General features: G+C 50.5%; 2 protein-coding genes across 6 annotated transcripts in view; both read left to right on the top strand.

The window, feature by feature from the left end:
• pnp4b (purine nucleoside phosphorylase 4b) overlaps positions 1-12500 on the top strand; it is a 392972-nt gene that overhangs the window by 165746 nt on the left and 214726 nt on the right. The window lies entirely within an intron of this gene.
• pogzb (pogo transposable element derived with ZNF domain b) overlaps positions 1-12500 on the top strand; it is a 17842-nt gene that overhangs the window by 5168 nt on the left and 174 nt on the right. For 2 of the 4 annotated variants that reach the window (XM_034553987.1, XM_034553983.1), the window contains exons 5-20: positions 422-466; positions 692-776; positions 874-1038; positions 1111-1218; positions 1737-1944; positions 2188-2342; positions 3963-4063; positions 4140-4286; positions 4424-4558; positions 4644-4828; positions 4912-5061; positions 5211-5270; positions 7043-7155; positions 7728-9377; positions 9470-9506; positions 9631-12500. The exon at positions 9631-12500 is cut by the window's right edge and continues 174 nt beyond it. In XM_034553987.1, coding sequence (XP_034409878.1) covers positions 422-466; positions 692-776; positions 874-1038; positions 1111-1218; positions 1737-1944; positions 2188-2342; positions 3963-4063; positions 4140-4286; positions 4424-4558; positions 4644-4828; positions 4912-5061; positions 5211-5270; positions 7043-7155; positions 7728-9377; positions 9470-9506; positions 9631-11515 — 5229 coding nt within the window. In that variant the 3' untranslated portion in view covers positions 11516-12500. The remainder of the gene's footprint in view (positions 1-421; positions 467-691; positions 777-873; positions 1039-1110; positions 1219-1736; positions 1945-2187; positions 2343-3962; positions 4064-4139; positions 4287-4423; positions 4559-4643; positions 4829-4911; positions 5062-5210; positions 5271-7042; positions 7156-7727; positions 9378-9469; positions 9507-9630) is intronic. The other 2 variants (XM_034553985.1, XM_034553986.1) reach the window with 2 other exon arrangements.

The following is a 12500-nucleotide window of genomic DNA, read 5'->3' as shown; positions in this document are numbered from 1 at the left end:
AGACACACACACAGACACACACACACACACACACACAGACACAGACACAGACACACACACACACAGACACACACACAGACACACACAGACACACACACAGACACACACAGACACACACACACACACACACACAGACACACACACAGACACACACAGACACACACACACACACACAGACACACACAGACACACACGCACACACACAGACACACACGCACACACACAGACACACACGCACACACACACACACACAGACACCCACACACACACACACCCACACACACACACACACACGGGGTGATGTGCTCATTCATCATTTCAAATGGTTTTCCGTCAACGGATCCAAATAGAAACTCTTCTAATAGAAGTTTGGACTCTGGAGGTGGAGCTTTGATACGAGTTGATCTCTTGTCTCCAACAGCAGCAGGTCAGGTGTTCAGCGTCAGTTACCACGGTGATCTGCCAGGTAAGAAGTGAGCCAATCAAATGAAGCCGGAGGCGGGCTTTACCACGACTTCCTGTCTAGATGGGGGTGAACGTGGTGGAACCAACACGTGCATTTCCCCGATATTCAATAAACAATACGGAAGATAACGAGCCAGTCGTGAGTTCCTGTGATGTCACTGTGATGTCATGTGATGTCACTGTGATGTCATGTGATGTCACTGTGATGTCATGTGTCCCCCTCCAGGGCTTCCCGGTGATGAACCGCGGAGCTCCTCTGCTGCTGAACCTGCAGCCGGGTCAGACGGTCCAGCCCCTCACCCTGATCCAGTGTAGGACTCTCTAATCAATAAGACACGTTGGCCTCGTTATTGATCGGGTCGCTCACCGCTGCTGTTCTCTCCCCCCCCCCCCCCCAAACCTCTACAGCGCCATCGCTGGGTCAGCTGGTCCGGCCCAGCGTGGGCGTGTCCCCGGTCCCCCAGGGCCAGGCTGTCCAGGCCAGGCCAGGCCCCGCCCCCTCCCGAGGCTCCGCCTTCACCGCCATGCAGCTGCCCGCCACGCTGACCTTCCGCACCGGCACGCCAGGACCCGGTCCGTCATCTGATCACAGCCAATTGATTGATGCAGTGAGATATTGATTATTGATTCTTGTTTTTGTTCCAGTTAACCTTCAGATGACCCAGGTGGGCGGAACCAACGCCCTGAAGCTGGCGGTTTCCCCCGCCCTCCCTTCTGGATCGGCCAATGGCGTCACCAGAATCTTCAGCAGCGGTACGAGACGTTTTTGATTAGTTTTCCTCAGAGTACAATCTGTACACATACGACACCCCTGACCTTTGACCTCACATCGGTACTCTACTTTAGTACAGTTTGAGGTACTCACTTTTCTGCTCCTTTATGTTTCTTCTTCTTTCCATTTATTTAAAAATATATTTATTATTATATTTATTTGTAAGTTATTTTTTTATTATTATAGATTTTCAAACCAGTTTGATTCAAACTATTATTTAAGTTTTAAATCATTAGTTCAGAATTTGTGGGCGGGTCCAATCCAAACCTAACGTGAGTGTATTGATCAGGCTGATCAATGTGAATTCTTTATTGCCTCATAAACACGTATTTATGCTAAAAAACAACTTAATTAATTAATTACAGGCTTCCCAGTTTTATTGTGAAAGAGCGACAGGAAGTGTTGAGGATCACCATCAAACTCACCTGATGACATCTGGTCCAAACGCTCACCTGTTAAATAAATAAAATAAAATACCACTATCACCTGTGTCCCGCAGCTCCTAGCCCCGCCCCCTCATTCATCACCGCCCACAGTGTGACCTCCCTGCCGACCTCCGACCCCCCCCGGGTGGTGATGACCGTGGAGGAGTTCTACTACGGGACCTTTGAGGGCGACCTGAGTCTGAGGAAGCCGCTACAACTGGGGATCAAAACCTCCACCTTCACCTGCCACATCTGCCATTACCTGGCCGAGAACAACCTGAGGTGGGACCAACGAGCACCTCAACACACCTGAGCCCCTAGAGACACCCGGCCCCTGTAGACACCTGAACATACCGTAGCACTTGTACAAACTTGAGGTGTGTGTGTGTGTGTGTGTGTGTGTGTGTGTGTGTGTGTGTGTGTGTGTGTGTGTGTGTGTGTGTGTGTGTGTGTGTGTGTGTGTGTGTGTGTGTGTGTGTGTGTGTGTGTGTGTGTGTGTGTGTGTGTGTGTGTGTGTGTGTCCAGGTTGATGCAGCACATGCTCCACCACTCGGAGCTGATTGGAGGAAGAGCACCAGGTGATGACAGGAAGTGCTGCAAGTTCTGTTACCGACAGTTCTCTTCTCCAGATCAGCTGCAGAGCCACGAGGACCAGGTGCATGGCCCCGCCCTCTCCTCCTGTAAGAATCACACCCGGTCAAACACCTGAACATATACAACTAATGCATGTTCCTGGACTCAGGTCTCACCTGTCTTATTAGGACTTGACTCAGGTCTCACCTGTCTTATTAGGACTTGACTCAGGTCTCACCTGTCTTACTAGGACTTGACTCAGGTCTCACCTGTCTTATTAGGACTTGACTCAGGTCTCACCTGTCTTATTAGGACTTGACTCAGGTCTCACCTGTCTTACTAGGACTTGACTCAGGTCTCACCTGTCTTACTAGGACTTGACTCAGGTCTCACCTGTCTTATTAGGACTTGACTCAGGTCTCACCTGTCTTACTAGGACTTGACTCAGGTCTCACCTGTCTTATTAGGACTTGACTCAGGTCTCACCTGTCTTTATTAGGACTTGACTCAGGTCTCACCTGTCTTATTAGGACTTGACTCAGGTCTCACCTGTCTTATTAGGACTTGACTCAGGTCTCACCTGTCTTATTAGGACTTGACTCAGGTCTCACCTGTCTTACTAGGACTTGACTCAGGTCTCACCTGTCTTATTAGGACTTGACTCAGGTCTCACCTGTCTTACTAGGACTTGACTCAGGTCTCACCTGTCTTACTAGGACTTGACTCAGGTCTCACCTGTCTTACTAGGACTTGACTCAGGTCTCACCTGTCTTACTAGGACTTGACTCAGGTCTCACCTGTCTTACTAGGACTTGACTCAGGTCTCACCTGTCTTACTAGGACTTGACTCAGGTCTCACCTGTCTTTATTAGGACTTGACTCAGGTCTCACCTGTCTTACTAGGACTTGACTCAGGTCTCACCTGTCTTTATTAGGACTTGACTCAGGTCTCACCTGTCTTTATTAGGACTTGACTCAGGTCTCACCTGTCTTTATTAGGACTTGACTCAGGTCTCGCCTGTCTTACTAGGACTTGACTCAGGTCTCACCTGTCTTTATTAGGACTTGACTCAGGTCTCACCTGTCTTACTAGGACTTGACTCAGGTCTCACCTGTCTTACTAGGACTTGACTCAGGTCTCACCTGTCTTTATTAGGACTTGACTCAGGTCTCACCTGTCTTACTAGGACTTGACTCAGGTCTCACCTGTCTTACTAGGACTTGACTCAGGTCTCACCTGTCTTACTAGGACTTGACTCAGGTCTCACCTGTCTTTATTAGGACTTGACTCAGGTCTCACCTGTCTTACTAGGACTTGACTCAGGTCTCACCTGTCTTTATTAGGACTTGACTCAGGTCTCACCTGTCTTTATTAGGACTTGACTCAGGTCTCGCCTGTCTTACTAGGACTTGACTCAGGTCTCACCTGTCTTTATTAGGACTTGACTCAGGTCTCGCCTGTCTTACTAGGACTTGACTCAGGTCTCACCTGTCTTTATTAGGACTTGACTCAGGTCTCACCTGTCTTACTAGGACTTGACTCAGGTCTCACCTGTCTTTATTAGGACTTGACTCAGGTCTCGCCTGTCTTACTAGGACTTGACTCAGGTCTCACCTGTCTTTATTAGGACTTGACTCAGGTCTCACCTGTCTTACTAGGACTTGACTCAGGTCTCACCTGTCTTTATTAGGACTTGACTCAGGTCTCACCTGTCTCTGTCTCTCAGGTTTGTGTCGTATTTGTGAATGGGCATTTGAGAACGAGCCGGCCTTCTTGAACCACATGAAGTCCAACCACAAACCCGGAGAGATGCCCTACGTCTGCCAGGTGAGTTTGACCGCTGACCACTAACCTAACTAACCTGTGTGTCCTCAGGCCTCGTTAACTCAGTTGTGACTTGCAGGTGTGCTCTTATCGCTCGTCGTTCTCTGCCGACATCGTGCAGCACTTCGCCAGCTTCCACAAGGACTCTCGCTTCCTGATGTGTCTTTTCTGCTTGAAGGTGACAAGAAACCCCGTTAGCTACCAGCAGCACCTGTTGAGACACCAGGTAACCCCCCCCCCACACACACACACACACACACACACACACACACACACACACACACACACAATCACACACATACATACATACACTAACACACATCCACTCCTCTTGCTACAGTGTGAACGTGACTCTCTCCTCAGGTGAATCAGGCCTTTCACTGCAACAGGTGTCGTCTGCAGTTCATCTTCCTGAAGGACAAGATGCAGCACAAGCTGGAGAACCATCGCAGCTTCCGCCGCCCCGCTCAGCTTGAAGGACTGCCGCCGGGGTCAAAGGTCATCTCGTTAACCCCTTCCACCTTCTAATCTTAAGACCCAACCCCCGTTTGCCCATTCTTATTCTTGATGGATGTGTCTCCAGGTGACCATCAGAACTTATGGGAAGATCAGGCCTCTGACACTAGCGGGGGGGCGGCTGCTCCAGAGCCCCGCCTCCCTCGTCCAGCCAATCAACATCAAGACTGAGACGTGTCCGCTCCAGAGGATCCCCGGCCTCAACAAGTCACCTCGATCCCCAACCAAGAGACCCGTGGGCCGAGTCAACAGGTGGGACTCAGACTATAAGTCAGTCAACAGGTGAGACTGAGACTATGAGTCAGACTCAACAGGTGAGACTGTAATCTTTGCAGGACTTCAGGTGGCGATGCAGACTACCTGGTGTGTCTGGAGTGTGGAACCAGGGTCCTGGACTTCTCGGCTCACTACCCGACCCACGTCCGGTGTCTGCTGTGTCCGTACAGCAGCTGCTGCTCCCGGGCCTACGCGTCCCACATGATCCAGTAAGAACTCACCTTAAAGGCTGATGACAGGTTATTTATACACCTGGAGCTGAAAAAAAAGACGTATACATATATTCAAACCTAGAAATGGTGTTTATTCAACAGGGTTTGTAGTTGATTATGATTGCTGTTGTTGTTGTTGTTTTCAGTCACCACGTTCCGCAGACCAAAGACAAAGTTCTTCCTCTCCACAGACTGCCTCCTCCATGGTGAGACCCTGTTGTTACTCAGTCTGACCTGCAGGTGTAGCTCTTCACCTCTGAAACTAACAGGTGTTACAGATGTAGTTGATGTGTTACGGGTGTAGTCTGTCATAGGTGTTACGGGTGTAGTCTGTCAAAGGTGTTATAGGTGTTTCGGGTGTAGTCTGTCAAAGGTGTCATAGGCGTTACGGGTGTAGTCTGTCAAAGGTGTTATAGGTGTTTCGGGTGTAGTCTGTCAAAGGTGTCATAGGCGTTACGGGTGTAGTCTGTCAAAGGTGTCATAGGCGTTACGGGTGTAGTCTGTCATAGGCGTTTCGGGTGTAGTCTGTCAAAGGTGTTATAGGTGTTTTGGGTGTAGTCTGTCAAAGGTGTCATAGGCGTTACGGGTGTAGTCTGTCAAAGGTGTTATAGGTGTTACGGGTGTAGTCTGTCAGGCGTTACGGGTGTAGTCTGTCAAAGGTGTTATAGGTGTTTCGGGTGTAGTCTGTCAGGTGTTACGGGTGTAGTCTGTCAAAGGTGTTATAGGTGTTTCGGGTGTAGTCTGTCAGGCGTTACGGGTGTAGTCTGTCACGTGTTTCGGGTGTAGTCTGTCAGGTGTTACGGGTGTAGTCTGTCAAAGGTGTTATAGGTGTTACGGGTGTAGTCTGTCAGGCGTTACGGGTGTAGTCTGTCAAAGGTGTTATAGGTGTTTCGGGTGTAGTCTGTCAGGTGTTACGGGTGTAGTCTTTCAAAGGTGTTATAGGTGTTTCGGGTGTAGTCTGTCAGGCGTTACGGGTGTAGTCTGTCAGGTGTTTCGGGTGTAGTCTGTCAGGCGTTACGGGTGTAGTCTGTCAAAGGTGTTATAGGTGTTTTGGGTGTAGTCTGTCAAAGGTGTCATAGGCGTTACGGGTGTAGTCTGTCATAGGTGTTACGGGTGTAGTCTGTCAAAGGTGTTATAGGTGTTTCGGGTGTAGTCTGTCAGGTGTTACGGGTGTAGTCTGTCAAAGGTGTTATAGGTGTTTCGGGTGTAGTCTGTCAGGCGTTACGGGTGTATTCTGTCACGTGTTTCGGGTGTAGTCTGTCAGGTGTTATGGGTGTAGTCTGTCAAAGGTGTTATAGGTGTTTCGGGTGTAGTCTGTCAGGTGTTACGGGTGTAGTCTGTCAAAGGTGTTATAGGTGTTACGGGTGTAGTCTGTCAGGTGTTACGGGTGTAGTCTGTCAAAGGTGTTATAGGTGTTTCGGGTGTAGTCTGTCAGGCGTTACGGGTGTAGTCTGTCAGGCGTTACGGGTGTAGTCTGTCAGGTGTTTCGGGTGTAGTCTGTCAGGCGTTACGGGTGTAGTCTGTCAGGCGTTACGGGTGTAGTCTGTCAGGCGTTACGGGTGTAGTCTGTCAGGCGTTACGGGTGTAGTCTGTCAAAGGTGTTATAGGTGTTTCGGGTGTAGTCTGTCAGGTGTTACGGGTGTAGTCTGTCAAAGGTGTTATAGGTGTTTCGGGTGTAGTCTGTCAGGTGTTACGGGTGTAGTCTGTCAAAGGTGTTATAGGTGTTTCGGGTGTAGTCTGTCAGGTGTTTCGGGTGTAGTCTGTCAGGCGTTACGGGTGTAGTCTGTCAGGCGTTACGGGTGTAGTCTGTCAGGCGTTACGGGTGTAGTCTGTCAGGTGTTACGGGTGTAGTCTGTCAAAGGTGTTACAGGTATTTTCTGGTCACAGTTTAGTGAGTCATCAGAACTCGGCACTAAGCTGCCATCTCAGAACCAATAATCTGAAGCAAAGAGAGATGACAACTGTTTCCTGTCTGCAGTGTGTTCCGGCTGCAGTGTTCTCACTGTGGCTTCAGCTCTCAGACTGCAGATCACATGGCTGATCACCTGCTGAGGAACCCGGAGCACCACAGCGCCACCTGTCACGCCCGGAGTAAGACCTCACACACACACACACACACACATTTTAGTTTTTGTCAGAGTTGTCTGAAGGCAGCACAGAGTTCAGAATACATAAAAAATTAAGTTTCAATAATAACTGAATGATAAAATTTGTCTATAAATGTTGTTTTTTGAAGACGGCAACAAATGATTTTGAATCCGAATATATATATATATATATATATGTATGTATGTATGTATGTATGTATGTATGTATATATATATATATATATATATATATATATATATATATATATATATTTATAGTGTTGTAACAGCCAAAATGGCCTGGGGTCAAATGATGCGTACTGTAAAACAGATCATCATGTCAGTTCTATGTGTACCAAGTTGTCCTCATTGCATTAGGGAAAGTCATGAAATATGAAGCAAAAAAAATGATGTCAATCATTTATTTAGAGACTTGAAACATTGAACCCCAAAGATAACAGGAGGGTTGAGAAGTTTCTACAAAAGTATTTTTATTTCAATGATCGTTAAAGAATATTTGAATGTATTTTTATATGATTGTTTCTATACATGATGACACATTTCTCTTCTTTTCAGGCAACATTGAACGTGACATCCAGTTCTGCCCCAGTGAAGAGCATCAGCCTTCAGAAGAGACAGAACCAGTCCAGAAGCAGGACTTGCTGGATTTGTCCTGGAGGTTAGCGGATTGTTGGACACAACCATCAGAGTGCGACTGCTCCGACTCCACCATCGCCTCATTCGAGCAGAGCGCCGGACCTCATCACTTCCTGTCCAAGAACACAGACGCCATTGACTTCTTTCACCTGCTCTTCCCTTCAGAGCTCATGGAGCTGATCACCAACGAGACCAACGCCCACGCCAAGACCAGCCATTTCCTTGGCTACGGTTACTCGGACTGGGTCCCCACCACCATCCACGAGATCAAAGGTTTCATCGGCCTTGTTGTTCTAATGGGGATCCAGAACCTCCCCGACCTGTCCCACTACTGGTCCTGGAGTCACTATGACAACAGCTACACCTTCTACCGCGCCATGAGCTTTAAGCGCTTCAAGCAGATTGCTGCCAACATCCGCATGGGCAGCTTCACCACGGCTGAGTTTCGTGGAACCGGCGAACCCGGCGACTCGCTGCACATCTTCAGGCCAATGCTGAATATTCTGGAAGGAGCTGTGTGGGACGCCTATCAGCCGAACTGCTGCCTGTCCGTGGACAGGGCGCTGCTGCCCAGCCCGGAGGAGGTCAGCTGTGACGGCAAGGCGGATCCAAAGACCCAGCCTCAGGTTTGGCTGCTCTGCGATTCCAAGTCTGGCTACTGCCACCGCTTCTTCATCCAGGTGGGAGAGAAGGAGGGCCAGGAGCAAGGCTTCACTGTGGTGCCGGAGCTGGTGAAGGATCTGGTGGACAAACACCACCAGCTCTACCTTGCTAGTTCGCTTGCATCGGTCCCACTCATGCAGAAGCTTCTGGACCAGGGCATCTACGCCTCCAGCTCCTTCCCTCCACTCAGCCACATACTGCCTAGAGAGCTGTGGGAGGAAGGTTGCCTGGAGAAACCTGGGGACTTCCTGCAGAGACAGTTTGGCCCCCTGCTGGCCACCCGCTGGAGGGACACCAAAGAGATGGGCTGCCTGTCGACTAATGCAGATCCGGGTGAACAGGACACTGTTTGGAGGAGGTCTCAGACCAAAGTGGGCGGACTGGACCCCATAGACCGCCCCATGGCCTTCTGCCTCCTGCAGGAGAACATGCGAGGGGTTGACATCTGCAAGCAGTTGCTGGCCTGCAACCCGCTCGGAGGAATCCCCCAGGACCGGCACTGGCGCAGGCTCTTCTGGTTCCTGGTCAACCTGAGCATTGTCAATGCCTTCATTGTGCTGCGGGAGAGCCGCAAGGAGAACCCACCGGCCTGGGTGCAAGACGGCCTCTTCACTCAGGTCAACTTCCGCAAGCGTTTGGGCAACCAACTCGCCAAGTGTGCTCAGAACTACTCTGAGACTGTGGAGATCGCCAGCTCCCGCGGGATGAGGGTGAAACCGACTGAAGTACCAGTGAAACAGAGACACAGGATGGGGAAGATCAGCAGCATCTCCAAGAGGTGCAAGACCTGCCATCTGAGGAACCTCCGCCACGAGAGCGTGTACGGCTGCATCGTCTGCAGAACCAACCTGTGCAAACAGCCGAGCTGCTTCTGGGAATTTCACGGCTTGTCACCCATAAACAAAGGTCAGTATTTCATTCAGTTAATTTCAAGAAATGTGTTTATTTCTTTTTGTTATTTTTATACACAATTAAAGATGCATGTTTGATGTTTACAGGATCAACAAGAGTCGGATTTATCAAGGACAGAATAAGGTAACGTTTTACATTAAAACATAAAATGTTTGGCTTTGGTTCAACCACACGTGAGCTTTGTTTTGTCAGAAGTTATTGTTGACAATAATATTGACAAACGTACGTCTGGTTCTCTGCGTTGTAGCGGAGAAATAACAGTGAAGGAGGTTGAGGACAATGTGGACGGGGCGATGGCGCCTGTGGAGGACATGGACTTCTCTGACAATGAGCTGGATGACATTGATGATGATGATGAGCTGGAAGATATTAAGGACAAATTCATCAATGAAGAAAAACGTCCAATGTCTGACCTGCCGTCAAGAACAACCACGCCGCCCGGCCACCCCCGACCAGCGACCACCTCATCTGCCTGTAAAGAGCGCGACGACTTCCTCACCGCCCGTCAGCTCCGGATCGCCCTCTTCGCTCTGTGTGATGGACTCCGCCAAGCCTCGAGGGTCTTCTTAACCGAGCCGCCGCTCATCCGGTCCTGGTTGAAGGACGCCAGGAGGCGCCTGAAGTCAACAGTGCGAGAGCAGAAGTCGGATGCTGACGGCGGGGACCTCATGGTGGCCTGGGTGCTATCCATGCGTGAGCAGCAGCTTCCCATCACAGAGAGCAACCTCTTCCACAAAGTCTCCATCCTGAAGAAGAAGGGAGGTTTCAGCGACTCCTTCCGCATCTCCTACGACTGGGCGGTGGGCTTCATGCTGAGGCATCGGCTGGGCGTTCAGAGCAGCGGCAGGGCCGCCACGCTGGCTCACGCTCTGCCGCTTTCCCTGGAGGCCAAGATCAAGTCCTTCAGGGATTTCACACAGAAGGTCATCCGGGTCAACAAGCTGTCAGAAAGCACCGTGGCCGCGATGGACGAGTTGTGTCTCTTTGTGGATTTGAGGTTAGTTCAGGACAAGTCTCGCCGCTCTGAGGCCCTGGAGCTCACAGGATCTTTACCTCTGGTCACCGTGTACCTGGCGGTGCTGGCCAATGGCACCATGTTGCCGTCTGTGGTGTTGGCCAACCCTCAGCTGGCTGAGAAAGTCCTGCCTGACTTTATCCTGCTGGAGACCGGACCAGAAAGCCTATTGGTAGAACAAGCCTTGGATCTCTGGACTAACAAGGTTTGGCTGAAGCATATGGCCGGTCCAACTCGGCCCAGGAAGTCAATGCTGGTCTTGGATCGACACCGGGAGCACATGGGGGATTCGTTCCTCACGTCCATTAGTGGATCGGGGACCCTGCCGGCTGTGATTCCTGGAGGCGACTCCTTCCGTCTTCAGCCCCTGGAGATTTGCGTGAAGCCGGTTCTGCAGCACTTCCTGTTGTCCCGTTGGGCAAGGTTCACCAGAGGAAACCCGAAGGAGTTGGAGGAGACGTCGCCCCACCAGCTCCAAGCGAACGTGGCCCAGCTGCTGGTCGATTGGGCGGTCGAGGCCCTGACGCAATTAAAAAAACTGCCACAGCTTTGGAAGGAGTCGTTCCGCCTGACGGGTCTTTTGCCGGGGCGGGAGGTGGAGGAGGAGACGATGAGTCCAGAGGAGATCCAGTCGGACCTTCTCAAGACCCTGACAGAGACCCTGCTGGGGCCTGAGGCGTTGAAGGCCGATTATTCTGAGCTGCTGGAGCTGGAAGACAATGAGGACACAGAGGAGGAACAAGGAGAAGAACAGAGGGCATCAAAGGAGAAACAAGGAGAGGGAAAGGATGCAAAAAAGGACAGGGAAGAAACCAGGGAGGAGATTAAGGCGGAAGGGAAGGAAACAAAGGAGCGTAGACCAGTGGACACAGAAAAGGACACAATCAAAGGTGAGGAAGACAGGAAGAAGACAGAGGAGGACATGAACAAAGAAGTTGAGAAGCTAGAGGAGGACAGTGAGGAGGAAGGAAAGGAGACAGAGGAGGACAGGAAGGAAGTGAGCAAGGAGAGGCGAGAGACCAGGATAGTGATCGGAGAGGAAGTCGGTGACGAGTGGAAGATAACGGTGAAGAGCCGGGCCGACGGCGTGGAGGACGACGAGATGGATGAAAGCTGAGGCAAAGACAACACCTAGCCCAGGTGTCCCTCAACAGGTGTCCCTCGACTGGTGACCCCGACAGGTGTCCCTCGACTGGTGACCCCGACAGGTGTCTGATGGAACGTCTACCACTAGATCTCCTCACTGATATCTACTAAAACAAGAGAGTGGCCATGGCTCCGCCCATAAACACACCTGTCTCAATGGGGACACGAAAGCTGCTACAAGTGTGCTGTTGAGTTGGTCCCAAAATATTTGTACTTATTGTTCTGGTCCAGCTGTTCCCGACAGACGAGGATGCTAGTGGACATCAGAGGATGCTAGTGGACATCAGAGGATGCTAGTGGACATCAGAGGACGCTAGTGGATATCATAGGATGCTAGTGGACATCAGAGGATGCTAGTGGACATCAGAGGATGCTAGTGGACATCAGAGGACGCTAGTGGACATCAGAGGGAGCTAGTGGACATCAGAGGGAGCTAGTGGACATCAGAGGACGCTAGTGGACATCAGAGGGAGCTAGTGGACATCAGAGGGAGCTAGTGGGCACCAGAGGACGCTAGTGGACATTAGAGGGAGCTAGTGGACATTAGAGGATGCTAGTGGACATTAGAGGGAGCTAGTGGACATCAGAGGATGCTAGTGGACATCAGAGGACGCTAGTGGACATCAGAGGATGCTAGTGGACATCAAAGGATGCTAGTGGACATCAGAGGGAGCTAGTGGACATCAGAGGACGCTGGTGGACATCAGAGGACGCTAGTGGACATCAGAGGATGCTGGTGGACATCAGAGGACGCTAGTGGACATCAGAGGACGCTACTGGACCTTTGTTTATTTATTTTACAACATGACAATAAAACACCAGGAGAGCCAAAGGTTTGTGTGAGTGAAACAACATCTAAGACTTTTTTAATTCATTCATTTCTCAAGCAGTTTCTCTGATGAATTTAGTCTAAAGCATCAGCAGCTTCCTGTTTGCGTGGCAGCCAATCGGCTTCC

The sequence above is a fragment of the Cyclopterus lumpus genome, chromosome 16 (genome assembly GCF_009769545.1).
Source record: "Cyclopterus lumpus isolate fCycLum1 chromosome 16, fCycLum1.pri, whole genome shotgun sequence".
Taxonomy (NCBI): Eukaryota; Metazoa; Chordata; class Actinopteri; order Perciformes; family Cyclopteridae; genus Cyclopterus; species Cyclopterus lumpus.
Note: the sequence above shows the minus strand (reverse complement) of the source record. Positions and strands in the feature narration are given on the sequence as shown.